Consider the following 13,050-nt stretch of genomic DNA (forward strand, 5'->3'; position numbering starts at 1 on the left):
CCAGCACTTTTGTCAGGGCCTAGGCTCTTGTCGGTCCAAATGCTCCTCTCAGTGGCAAACCTGTAATTATCCCAAACATCGAGGGTAGAAATTACCACAAAGACCATACAAGAAACATAAAGCCACACATCTAGAGTTTACCATTTGAACAGAAGACATTTTTACATAAACACATCATCATTGAGTGTATATCTCTCTCACCTGTCTATCAAAACACACCTAAGTCTCAAAATTTAGGCCACTGCTTCACTTATTAAGGTATGTTTGTATTGAAAAACCCTTAAAACCCTGGTTCTTGAATTAAAGTTTTGATCTTTATTTAAAATTTCCATTTTTTTCTTATTTTTTTGATTTTTTGTGTGTGTATTTGACATGGGGTTCTGTTGATTTGGGTGATTTTGGTGTTATTTTTTGTTGATTGAATTAAATATTTGATCTTTAATTAAAATTTCCAGTTTTTTCTTGATTTTTTTGGTGTTTTGTTGTGTAATTGACATGGGGTTTTTCATATTTGGGTGATTTTTGTTGTATGTTGTGTTATTTGAATACCCTTTTGAGTTTTTGTTCATGGGGTGTATTAATTTTGATATGTTATGATAAATTGAAAATTAAATTTTGTGAATTTAAGGGTGTGATTTGATTTGATTACGATGTTAAGTTTTGTGGTTTAGATGTAATTATCATTTTTGATTTGGGATTATATTATTGTACAATCATGATTATTAAGATGCTTCAAGTTTTCCATTTTAGGCTATTGTGTAAGTCTCATTATTGCTTCTAAATTTGGCAAACGAGGAGTGTTCAAATGGGCTTACGTATGTGTGAGAAATCTGTAAGCTAAAACTCGAATTGTGACCTTAACATAGTTTGTGATGTTTTATGATCAATCAAGTCCTTTTCTCGTGTAAAGAGTTCTTGGATTTCTGCGAGGCTTGAAATTTGTCAGTAATGGACATTTCTGATTAAGGGAATTGGAGTTTTTTATTGCTGCCTAGTGTTATCAACTGCTTTGAGCAGTTTAGTTGTTTTATGTTGCTTTCTTCCGAATCTCGTATGCAAATTGAAACACAAATGTCACCTACTAGCCTTTGGAAGAAAGGTCAACACCTTTTATTATGTCTCAGCTCTTCATTCTAATTTTTAATTTTTTATAAAGCTTTGTTGGGTGTCATCTTACTGTCTATTTGCATATCTATACTGATTAGCATATTGAAATATAGCAGTACCCTTCAGTGTGAGTTCCTTGTTCATATTTTTGTCACATCACAAGTCTTGAGTAGAAATGACGGACAATCGCTTTTCTCAAGTAATGATATTATTTAGGCCAGATAACTTTTAGTTAGGGTATTTTGTTATATTCGCTATTGCTGATTATTTGGACTAAAATTGCGTTGCCTTAAATTGCATTATCAACATAATCTCCATTAAATATGTCTTCTTTATGCAGGCTTCGCCTTGTACCATAGTCGTTTTTTTGTTCTTGGAGGTGGTAACATATCTGAATATCTAGTACAAAGATGACCATGCTTCTGCTTTCTAGTGTCATGAGGATTTCTCAGATAATTGTGATTTTCCGAGGCTGATTTGGACATCTTTACTTTCTAGTAGTTGTAATTTCTTTTGGACTTTGTTCAGAAATAGTTGCAGATATTTTACAGTTTTTCAGTCAAGTCAATTAGTAATTTTTAAATGCAAACATTCCATGGAAGTCAGAGTTCAGGGACCACACAGAGGTTGTATCACCAACCAATGCAGCAGGTGGAACCACATTGTGTGTCTCGCTTTAAGATATTGAACAACAATGTCTCCTCAGATAATAGCAGTCAAGGGACAGCAGATTCATCTCATTACAATGAGCAGTTTTTCACCCTCGACTCATCTCCTGCTGATTATGTTAGCTATGATTCCCCTTCTGGTGCAAGCATCTCGTCTAATCGAAGTCCTCTATCTCCCCAATATTCTCAGTCATACCGGTCAGATCAACATTTATCTCCTGAAAATACGAATGGGTCACCAGTAAGTGGCTCTTCCATGATTGATGATGGCATTGTACTGAAGCACATTCTGAGGGAATTAGAAAGTAAGTTGCTTTCCGAAGATGATGATGTTTGCAGTTACTCCTTCAACAGTATGAATCCAGAAGTCACTTCTTTGACGAAGTCTGATAGATTGATGCAAATGATTCCAAGGTTGGATGTGAAACAAGTGCTTCTTGCCTGTGCTGAAGCAACAGCAGATAGTGATATATCAAATGTAGCCCCGCTAATTAATGTATTGGAACGAATGGTTTCAGTTACTGGGGAGCCTATGCAGCGGTTGGGTGCATACATGATGGAAGGGATTAAAGCAAGATTGTTGTCTTCTGGGAGCATAATTTACAAAAAGCTGAAATGCAATGAGCCCACAAGCTCTGAACTGATGTCTTACATGGGTGTCATCTATCAAATTGTTCCGTTTTACAAATTTGCCTACATGTCTTCCAATGTTATCATTAAAGAAGCCATAGAAAATGAGCCCAGAATCCATATTATTGATTTTCAAATAGCGCAAGGTAGCCAGTGGGTATCCCTCATCCAGGATCTCTCATCTCGGCCTGGAGGGCCCCCAATGATTCGCGTCACAGGAGTTGATGATTCCAATTCAGCTTATGCTCGAGGTGGGGGCCTTCAACTGGTTGGGCAAAGGTTAACAAAAGTTGCAGAATCATGTGGGGTACCGTTTGAATTTCACGGTGCTGCCATAAATGGTTCAGAGGTCAAGCTTGAAAACCTTAGTGTTCGCCATGGTGAGGCGCTAGTTGTGAATTTTCCGTATGTGTTGCACCATATGCCAGATGAAAGTGTAAGCACCGCAAATCATCGGGACCGGTTACTGAGATTGATTAAGAGTTTGTCCCCAAAGGTGGTGACCCTTGTTGAGCAAGAATCCAACACCAACACTTCTCCATTCTTACCCCGGTTCAGAGAGACACTCGACTATTACACAGCCATGTTCGAAGCAATTGATGCATCTCGCTCTAGAGATGATAGGCAGAGGATAAGTGCAGAGGAACATTGTGTGGCACGAGACATTGTCAACATGATAGCATGTGAGGGGGCAGAGAGGGTGGAAAGGCATGAACTTTTCGGGAAGTGGAGGTCAAGACTTTCGATGGCTGGATATACACAATGTCAGCTGAGTTACACCGTGGGAGGCGTCGTACAAGATATGTTAAAGGAGTATAGTGGGAATTTTAGGCTTGAACATCGCAATGGGGCGTTATTTCTTCGATGGAAGAACAGAGATTTAGTTACTTGTTCGGCATGGAGGTGAAAACAATAAAATTAGTGTCTGATACGCAGGTTCTGTAAATTTTTGGTGAGAATTTAAAGTTTTATGCAATGATAATGGTGGTACGTGTAGGATGGAGTTTAGTCTGGTTAGTCATAAAATCTTAAGTATTATCTTGTAGTACAAAGGACACGCAATAGATTAATTTCAGTTTTCAATCTTTCTGAATGCCTTGCAATTAGTGATTTCATATTCATAGCTATGGTCATGGACTCGTTGGACTAGGGTGAGCTGGTTTAGTTCTTTGACGAATCTTATATAATTGAAAGAATAGCTTAGAGGTGAAGTTCAGGTTTATCCACCATAGTTTCGGATTTTCGGTTTGATTCTTACTCATTCCGAGATTTATCCGAGAACAGATGCTATATATTAGCTTAAACGATTTTTTTTCCAAAATAAATTACGTTTTAAAGTGTGGTGGTTAAATACGTTTGTTAGAGATCTTTTTTTTTGCTAAGAACCTTTGTTAGAGATTTGGATACATCGATAAAATGTTTCTGTATAACAACCTTCAATTGTATCTAAAATTTTAATTATTAATTCATTATTGATACAAAATTGAATTGTCATCCCAGTGAAAATGGCAGCGGACTTCAAATTTGGCTATATAAATATCGTTCGAACTTGGCTTACTAATGTTGAAAGTTTGAACTTGGGATTTCAAATCTGACTAATATAAATGTCGTTTGAACCTGTCTTATTAATGTTAAAGGTTGGAACTTGGGATTCTATATGAATGTCGTTCGAACCTGACTACTTTACGAATGTTGAAGCTTGAACTTATGAAAGACAAGCTACGAATGTTGAAGCTTGAACTTATGAAAGACAAGCTAGATTTGTAAGCGTGCTTAACTTAAAAAAAAAAAAGAAAAAAGAATCTATACTAAAGAAATCAAATTTGAATAATAATAGATATGTGATTAGTCAATAGTCTTCAAATTAAGACTCAAACTAAAATAAAAAAATCATCAATAAGCTTTAAAAGTTTATGTTGACTTTACCATGATTGTTACTTCGTCCCTCTATTTTAAAAATTACTGATTTTACCGATTAATCACCCGATTAATCATTTTAATATGGTATGCCGATTCGATTTTATAATCGATTAATCACTACACTTTTTTCTTAAATTTATATATTTAGTTTAATAAATTAATTATTTTTATATTTTATTAAATCAATCCGATTAATCACCAATAATCCGATTAATCACCAATAATCCGATTAATCACTAAAAGGTTGCTATACCGAATAGTGCCGATTCCGTTTTTTAGAACAATGCTTCGTCCTAGATTTTTTTTGCCATAAATTAAAAAAATGTTTTTTTTATAATTTTATTTATTTTGCCCAAAATTTATGTGAAATATATATAATCTACAAGTCAAAATTAGTCGATTTGATTCTGAGTTACACAAGACAAAATCTACGACATCATCTTATTAATTCCTACTTTACATAAGGAAATCCGAATCTTTCTCGACGACAATATTCGAATCCCAAATCTAGATTTTTCCAATAATTTAATAACCCAATTCCCACAAGAACTAGTTTTACAATTATTATAGGAATTTAAATAGTGTCCCTATAAACATCTATATAAAGCCTATTAGTTAGTCTCATTATTTTTTGTTCTTGCTCATACCATCTTTTCTGTGCTCTTTTCCTCATACTTCAAATCTTGATCATGGAAAACCATAATGCCCCATTATATTCAACTTCCTCGAATTTTCGAGATTTCGATAATGTCCTAACGTCTCTGCAAAATCTTGATTTGGACAATGTGGTTTACAATAATCAAGAAAGTTCTTTGAGAAATCTTGATCATGGTGTTTTTGATGGTTCATGTTACTCTTCTTATTCTCCTGAACTTCAGTATGTTGATTGGAGCAATAATGTTCATAGGCCACAAGTTCAGAGTGATTGGAGCAGCAGTGCAGTTCATAGGCCACAAGTTCTTGATCATGCTGGCCCCTGGGGACGCCATGGTAGCGCGGGTAATGCTTTCTTATCCTGATGTGTGTGTGTGTGTGTGTGTGATCATGCATATTGATGTACTTGTTTATGTTGTTTTCGTGTTTTCGAGATTTTTTATAAGCTGCAAGTTTCTGATCAAAGAGTAGGGTTAAGGTCTATGCATTGTAGGGAACATATGGTTAAATATTTGATCTGTTTGATATTGGAATTTGACTTGATTATGACTCTGTCAGTTCTTCACTTAACTATGTACTCTATAGGCACGATTTACTTAGGAACAGTTCGAATTTCTGAGGAATAAACCTGGAAAGATTTTTCTGCTATGTTATTGGTTCATTATATGATCATGTTACTGGTTTTTAACTAATCCCTCAGAGTTTTAAGGGGATTGATGAGGATGGAAACTCGAGACTATATCTTATAATGTAGTTTATAATAGTAATAGATTGGCTTTGGCTTGTTCTGCAATTTCTCCCTGTTGTCTTTGCTAGTTTGTTTGAAACTGAGGCTACTGCTCTGTGCTCTGTACATGTATGTTTTTTATGTACTATCTTTTGCAAGAATTAATTAGGTATTGTTGGTTTGCAGAGAATCTATATTCGTGTGTGCCTTCTGTGCTGAAGAATCCTGTCGGTACAAGCACTTTTTTGGATGATGAGCGAATGAGAACTAGTCCTTTTTCTGAATGCTCCGGGATGAACAATGTGGCAAATCAGTATTCAGGAATACCAGTGCCATGTGATGCAGCCCGTGCATACGATCCAAGGTACTTGGGTGGTTACAGTACGAGTCAGAATGGATATTGTAGTCCAGGGCTATCTCAAACAAGGAGTAATGGTCAGAATGGATACCATGATCAAGGGTTTACTCAAAAAAAGAGTAATGTTGGGAATGGATACTGTAATCAAGGGTCGAGGAATGCAAATTATGTCCCGAGTATGGCATGCTTAGCCAATCCGCTGTATATTGTATCAACAGCAATGATGAAGGAGGGCTCGATGTGTTTGCAGAATCTTTTGTTAGACGGAAATCAGGAGCATAAAACTGCTATACTTGTGGGAGTTCTTGATCATATATACCAGCTAATAATGGATCAATATGGACACCATATGATTGACAAGCTTATAGAATCTTGCGGAGAATATGAACTGCAGCAAATTCTGGAGAAGCTTGCAGCTGAACCTGACTTACTAGTCACAGCTGCCTGTAGCAAGGAAGGGTGAGTATATGTTCAGTAAAAACCCTCTTTACAACTAACATTATGTTTGGAGATAACTAATGAACTTGCCAACTTCTGAAACAGCTCAAGTTCGCTTCAGAAACTCATTAAACACCTCAAGAAGTCACCACAGCGCTTTCGTTTGACATCAGCTCTTGCACCTAAAGTTGTGGAGCTAGCAACTAACAAAACAGCCAGACATGTTTTTAAAGAATGTCTCAACTTGCTTGGTTCTCAGGCAAACATGGTAGTTATACTTGCCAACCTTTATCTATAATTCTTTTCCTTAAATTTGTTTTTGTCTATTTTGATTACATATGCCTAATTTCATCTTTTGGGACTCAGGTACTGTATGAAGAAGCAATTAAACATTTTGACACATTGGCCAGGGATGAAGTAGGTTGCCTGGCCTTGAATGACTGCATCGATTTTGCAACCAACTATCTCGAAAGGGAAAGAATTCTACAGCTGGTTATTGATAATGCAGTCTCTCTTGCATATGATCCTTATGGGTATTTGTCAATTTTTTTTGTTGATTCACGTGAATATTTGATCAACGATACCTATATATTAGAAATTAGTACTATGAATCGATGTCTCTTTCCTTCCAGGAACTATATTGTGCAGAATGCAGTTAAGATTCCAGAGTGTGGTGATCAAATCTGCAGAAAACTGAGGGGTCACTACATATATCTGTCCACGAAGAAATCTGGCAGTCACGTTGTGGAAAAATGCATGGAGGCATGTAGTTCTGCAGTGATGCAAGGCCTTGAAGAGATCCTGGAGAAAAAACAGGCACTTGAACTTGCTTGCAATGAGTATGGTAACTACGTGATCCAAACAGCTCTACGTGCAACACAGGTAAAAGAGAGAATTTTCTTCTGTTTACAATTTCTTATGATGAATACTAATGCTATGATGAATACTAATGCACCTTGCATTTTGCAAATATCCTTTGTTTGTACTTGCACAGGCGCAGAATTGTAATTTACAGCTTCGTAACTCTCTCATAAAGGCCCTTTTACCAGGCTTGGACAGGCTGAGAGACACTAAAGCAGGAAGAAATTTGGCTAGCAGGATACAAGACCTGGCTTATCCCCGACATCGATGATTCGGGTTGAAGCAAACTTAGAAATATTGCAGAAGTTCTGTCATCTGGTTCTGTTTATGCCTTATGAAATTAGCTCATGTGTTTTCTGTGTACTGAAGTAGCAATCTTTGTTCTGCAATGTTGCAATTTTTCAGGTTCCAACACTTGCTTATTTTTGTATTTACAATGCACATTTTAGTTGTAATACTTGCAATGAGTTTTCAGTTCAGTTCTCACAATATGCCTGCTAAATGCAAGTTTTTATTTTTAGTAGTCATGCTTGTGCAGCATGAATTTGCTTTTGTTTTGATAGTCCAGTTCATTAGAAACATATCTTAGGTACATGTACGTCCTGTTTGGTAATTAGCCGTTAGCTGTAGCGGTTTGAAATAATTGTTTGTTTGATAATTAGCCGTTAGCTGTAACAGTTTGAAAAAACTGTTTTGACTAACTGATTGAGGGGTGAAGGACAAATTTAGCTTATTTTTACACAAAATTGACAAAAATAACCAATTTCTGAAAAGTTGGCCAACTTTAGCCGATAGGATACCCAACTGTCAGTGGAGTATCCACTTTATACAAGATACCCAACTGGCAGTGGAGTATCCCATCATATATGAAATACCCAACTATTAGTGGAGTATCTTATACAAATTGGGATATCCAACTGACAGTGAAGTATTCAATCGGCCAAAATTGGCCACTTTTTTCAGAATGGCTATTTTTGTTAAATTTTTTCAAAAATCGACATGTACGTCCTGTTTGGTAATTAGCTGTTAGCTGTAGCGGTTTGAAATAACTGTTTGTTTGATAATTAGCCGTTAGCTTGAAATAACTGTTTTGAATGAAATTATTTAATAAATAGATGTTTGAATTAGCTTTTTGTACTATTTACTTGAATAGCTTTTTTAAAATTAGCTTTTCTGGATAAAAAACTATTTCAAAAAACTAATTATCAAATACTAATATTAGAGGATTTATTTGATCAAACCTATAATTTGATTCAAAAAATTATTTTAATTGAGCTTATTGGTGAAATTTATTTATAAGCTCCGATTTGAAAATTCGAACACAAAACTTATGTAAGAGGGCGGTAAAAAGTTTTATTGAAAAATTTGAACATAATATATGTAAGAGGTGTAATAATGAATTAGAATTATTAACGAATAATTCGAAATCATAACATGTGACATAATGATTTATCTAAAAAAAATTCATAAAATTGTACTAGTACTTATAAAATAACTTTCAAGTAAATTGTAAAGGGAAGACAAGCTAAATAATATTCCCTAAATAAATTAATAAATTGTCGTAATCCTTTGATTAAAACAAAAGAAATAAATATCTAATCTCCTCATAAAAAGACAAAAAAAAATTATTTATTTGATCACAAGTAATAACAAAGGGTTCCAAATAACAAGGGAAAAAGTTGAATCTGAACAGATCAGCTTTCATAGCTCAGTTGGTTAGAGCACCCGTTTAGTAAGCGGGAGGTCTTGAGTTCAACTCTCAATGAAAGCATTAATTTTTTTTTTGGAAAATCTGACATACAGAATACACTTCTTTGTTACTACTCTAGACTGATTATCTGACACTTTTTTGTTATAAAATCATCTGTCTGACAGTATTACAAATTTCTCTAACATAAGTTTGGCACTACTACAAATTTCTACTGATCAAGAATAATGCCCAGTACAATTACAACAAAACCGGCGTAAATAGCAATAAACCTTATATACAAACTTAATGTCATTTCCTAAAACTGAACTTTAAAACCAGCAAAATTGCAGTAAAGGTAACTCCAGAAGCTACGATGGTACTGAGCTACATTGATCCTTCTGCTTTTCCAAGATGGTCCTTGTTGTCTCTTTTACTACTTGTCCGCTCACATAATGTTTTCTACATACAGGCATGTATACGTCAGCACCAGCAATAAGTTCCGTTTTTGTCTCCTCTGTCTTTCTTAATGTAAATAAAGCACGTTTATCACAAAGCTCGCACCGAGCATTCAACTTAGTCACAGAGTCGGCAAGAGGAATTATATCAAGTAAAGAACCAAACCTCCTCCTACCAAATATCAAGTGAGGGACAGAGACAACATAACTTGTTAAAGAAGGTCGCTGTGATATGTTGTGCAATCACGGATTGATAAGGTTACGGTTTTTTTTCTAGCTGCCCAAAAGCTAAAAATAGAAAAAGAAAGCTAAGGTACCATCAACATAATGTTGAGATTGTATAAAAATGTGTACTACCTTAAATAGTCACCATCTAGGCCAGCAACTATCACAGTCTTTCCATCACGGTCGGCAACCTCACTGCAGAAATCATACAGGTCTCCAAAAAACTGCGCTTCATCAATTCCAATCACCTCTAGCTGTCACACGAAGGAGAAAATACTAAAGGGCACTAGACATAATCTTTTTCACCCCAAATTATGAAGCTGCCGGTCTTAGACAATGCATGAAGCTAGTAATCTTTTGACACACATTAGCCATGATTTACGGGAATAAAACTTATTGTATCTAATCCCCTTGTACGAATCGAAGTGCATATACCAATTATATATGTACTAGGATTGTTGCCCGCTTCGCTTCACACCATATAAGTTTAATGCTTGTTTATACAAAATTTATTAAGTTGAAGCACTTAGACAGTATAATAGAAATTTGGTTATACAAAATATCCATTATACATGTATGTACTCACAGAACCCATAAACGATAGAAAATTTTGAATTGTTAACAGTCAACACCGAAATACCTTGTCATAGACATCTGGGCCAATCCTCTGTTTGAATGAAGATAGATGTGATAATGGAAAACATGGAAACTTTTCCCCGTCATGTGTCACTATAGACTCCAGGCCATATCTTGTATCTTTATCTGATTTTATTATTGCTACTCGTCTGCATAGAGCCAATACATAGAATATTACAATATGGAAATAATTTAAATTTTAGTTTAAGCAGATTCAAATTCATTTATTAAAAATTTTGTAAATATGAGCATCTTTGTCCCGAAAGTGATTGGAAACCTGCAATTGACATTTACTCAAAATGAGATGCATTTCTCACTGTAGCTATTAGAAACACAATGCAATCATGTTTTCTACAAGAAGGGAACAGGACCATATACTTATGAAGGTAAGAGCCTACTATACAGAATGATATAAATATTCACCTCAATTTAACAAAAAGCAAGTAACAAAGCAAGGCGGTTCAAATGTGAGACTATCTGAATAAAAGGTTCTGAAAACATGTAGCAAGGAGAAAGCTAAACAGGATCCTCTAGGTAATTAGAATGGTGATGCTTGAGCATTGAAGCTGGTGAGCCTTACAATAAGGACCTTAATTTATAGTACCTGTGCACTTTATCGTAACATAGTCTACTACAGCAGTGGCATGCCAATGTAAACTTCTAGTAACAAATTCTGTACGCAGGTATTAGAAACATCTTCCACGACAAAAAATCATCAAATCTAACAACTAAGAAAGAGCCACTTCAGAACAAGAGCTAGAGTATCACATGCTCGTATTTACATACAAATTACATACACAAAAAGCACACACACTGCAAAATGACATATCAACATTCAGGACTATGTGTCTTCTTAATTCTGCACATCACAGAGCCTTGATACCTTAAAAACAACCAACCCAAGTTTGATGACAAAGAACTAAAGAAGACAGTCCAACGTCAAAATTTCTACAAAAACACAAATCTCCTGTGTTTTTCTCAACTAAGAATTACTTTAAACAACATTAACATACCATTATATGTAAATTGCAAAATGCAGTTAAATTGCTTAACAACTAGCACGATTTCAAAATTCCCTCACTATTAAACCTCAAAACAATTTCTTTCCGTAGAAAAAATAATCTACTCCTTCATGTGTCGTTATGAGTTCAATTCATCAGTCCCCTTCTCCCTATACTCACAAAAAAAATGTAATATATCGATAAATACATAATGTACCCAAAAACCATTCTTTATTGCCCCGTATTATCACATCCAACTTAAAAACATTACAATACAATTATTCAACAAAAATTAGCCTAGCGAATATCCCTCATCCTTAATTCCCAAATATCGAAAATTCAAGCTACAGGCAAACGTGTGCGTGACTATTTAAATTTCTCGTAATCAACCATACCCGAAAAAAAAACAAATTCAACAAATTTTCAAGTCCTAACCTGCCACTAACACTCTCATCTCGAACACGACGGAGCAGAGTAGTAGTCTTTCCAGCAAACATAGGCCCCAAAATCACATGAATCTCCCCAAAGGGTCGCTCAAAAGCCTCACTATGCAACGAAACACCATTAATTGAGCTCGAATTATGACAAAACATGGGCTTTACAGGTAAAAAATTAGGGTTTTGAGTGTTCGAAAATCTCGAAAAATTGAGGATCAAAGGGATGGAAATTGAGGAAAAGGATGATCTGGGGTTGGAGAGAATGGGAAAAAGAGTGGAGAGAGATGGAGAGAGGAGAGATTTCATTGTTGAAAGTGTGGGATTTAGCATCAAGTGAAGGTGTGTTCTTGATTTTAGGGTTTAGGGTTAGGGGTTTTGAATTATAGAGATAGGGGAAGTGTGTGTATATATACTGTATAGGGGTTTAGAATGGAGGGAAAAATGTAAATTGATACAAGTGAATATAATATTTTTCAAATATATTCTTGGATTTTAATTTTGCTTGATATATGATATATGTTGGTTTTTTTCAATTATAAAAATGTGTGAAATTTGATATATTTATAAATTTATGGTGATTAATGATATGATGAGTTAATTCAATATTTTGATTAAAAAGTTTCATAAAACTTTGAATTTATTAATATTTTGATTGATTATTTATATATTTTTTATATTATTTTTAATTCTTAACCATATTTTCAATTTTGAACAAAGGGATAACTTCCAAATCCAAGAGGTTCTTGCAAAACCTTAGCTAAATCATTGTCCTATGTATCAAAATAATGATAAAAATAACGTGATAATACAAGTGTCGAAATTTAATTCGTGAACGCGTATAAATGTACGCGGATCCGGATCCGGATCCGGATCTTATATTATTTTGAGGAAAGTTACAATTTCTTAAATATTTGAAAAAAAATTCTAAATATTCGGAGTCTCTGTTTTTTTTTTCAAATAAATATTTACTAATTTCATTCCCATTAATATTTATTTACCACCCTTCCAAGTGCTACCTAACAATTTTGAGGTAGACATACATGCTGATTAAAGAAATGAAATCACATTTGAATGCCAAACTCTTGGAATGTCCCAAAACAAAGAATATCTTGAGTTCCAAATCATGTTTAAACAAGTTAATATTGTAATAGCAATGCATAAAAGTCTCCAAACTACAGCCTGTTAGGGGGTTAGTAGGCCAATTACATCACCCATTAGCAATTGGGCATAATATCTAAGCAAT

At 34.8% G+C, this 13,050-nt stretch overlaps 3 protein-coding genes and 1 non-coding gene across 7 annotated transcripts; 3 read left to right on the forward strand and 1 right to left on the reverse strand.

Moving 5' to 3' along the window:
- Window positions 1–110: 110 nt before the first annotated feature.
- On the forward strand, window positions 111–3,498 carry LOC141696873 (scarecrow-like protein 13). The gene is made up of 2 exons (XM_074501004.1): window positions 111–258; window positions 1,448–3,498. The coding sequence occupies exon 2, from the start codon at window positions 1,690–1,692 to the stop codon at window positions 3,310–3,312; it is 1,623 nt and encodes a 540-aa protein (XP_074357105.1). The 5' UTR covers window positions 111–258; window positions 1,448–1,689; the 3' UTR covers window positions 3,313–3,498.
- Window positions 3,499–4,981: 1,483 nt separating this feature from the next.
- On the forward strand, window positions 4,982–7,851 carry LOC141698311 (putative pumilio homolog 20). Of its 2 annotated transcripts, XM_074502987.1 has the most exons (6): window positions 4,982–5,324; window positions 5,893–6,523; window positions 6,608–6,770; window positions 6,869–7,035; window positions 7,135–7,384; window positions 7,497–7,851. In XM_074502987.1, the coding sequence occupies exons 1-6, from the start codon at window positions 5,015–5,017 to the stop codon at window positions 7,632–7,634; spliced, it is 1,659 nt and encodes a 552-aa protein (XP_074359088.1). In that variant the 5' UTR covers window positions 4,982–5,014; the 3' UTR covers window positions 7,635–7,851. The 2 variants fall into 2 exon arrangements, with proteins under 2 accessions (XP_074359088.1, XP_074359087.1); XM_074502986.1 differs by having other exon boundaries at window positions 6,869–7,384.
- A 1,209-nt stretch (window positions 7,852–9,060) lies between these two features.
- TRNAT-AGU (transfer RNA threonine (anticodon AGU)) lies at window positions 9,061–9,134 on the forward strand. The gene has a single exon. It is a non-coding gene; the product is annotated as a tRNA-Thr (tRNA).
- A 60-nt stretch (window positions 9,135–9,194) lies between these two features.
- On the reverse strand, window positions 9,195–12,230 carry LOC141695085 (thymidine kinase a-like). Of its 3 annotated transcripts, none has more exons than XM_074499331.1 (4): window positions 11,806–12,229; window positions 10,374–10,518; window positions 9,866–9,987; window positions 9,195–9,512 (listed from the first exon to the last, which is right to left on the reverse strand). In XM_074499331.1, exons 1-4 carry the CDS (start codon window positions 12,135–12,137, stop codon window positions 9,422–9,424), a joined length of 690 nt encoding a protein of 229 aa, XP_074355432.1. In that variant the 5' UTR covers window positions 12,138–12,229; the 3' UTR covers window positions 9,195–9,421. The 3 variants fall into 3 exon arrangements, with proteins under 3 accessions (XP_074355432.1, XP_074355431.1, XP_074355433.1); XM_074499330.1 differs by having other exon boundaries at window positions 9,195–9,680; window positions 11,806–12,225; XM_074499332.1 differs by lacking the exon at window positions 9,195–9,512 and adding an exon at window positions 9,666–9,796 and having other exon boundaries at window positions 11,806–12,230.
- Window positions 12,231–13,050: the final 820 nt, after the last annotated feature.

This window comes from Apium graveolens, chromosome 11 (genome assembly GCF_009905375.1).
Source record: "Apium graveolens cultivar Ventura chromosome 11, ASM990537v1, whole genome shotgun sequence".
In the NCBI taxonomy this organism is placed as follows: domain Eukaryota; kingdom Viridiplantae; phylum Streptophyta; class Magnoliopsida; order Apiales; family Apiaceae; genus Apium; species Apium graveolens.

Bases quoted from the DNA above. Each gene is read 5' to 3' on its own strand.
- LOC141696873 (XM_074501004.1), top strand. From the start codon at position 1,690: ATGCAAACATTCCATGGAAGTCAGAGTTCAGGGACCACACAGAGGTTG.
- LOC141698311 (XM_074502986.1), top strand. From the start codon at position 5,015: ATGGAAAACCATAATGCCCCATTATATTCAACTTCCTCGAATTTTCGA. The intron at 6,771-6,868 runs GTAGTTATACTT...TTTGGGACTCAG, and splicing joins TTGGTTCTCAGGCAAACATG to GTACTGTATGAAGAAGCAAT. The intron at 7,385-7,496 runs GTAAAAGAGAGA...GTACTTGCACAG, and splicing joins CAGCTCTACGTGCAACACAG to GCGCAGAATTGTAATTTACA.
- LOC141695085 (XM_074499330.1), bottom strand. From the start codon at position 12,137: ATGCTAAATCCCACACTTTCAACAATGAAATCTCTCCTCTCTCCATCT. The intron at 10,519-11,805 runs GTTAGGACTTGA...GGCTCTATGCAG, and splicing joins GATGAGAGTGTTAGTGGCAG to ACGAGTAGCAATAATAAAAT. The intron at 9,988-10,373 runs GTATTTCGGTGT...TTCGTGTGACAG, and splicing joins GCCCAGATGTCTATGACAAG to CTAGAGGTGATTGGAATTGA.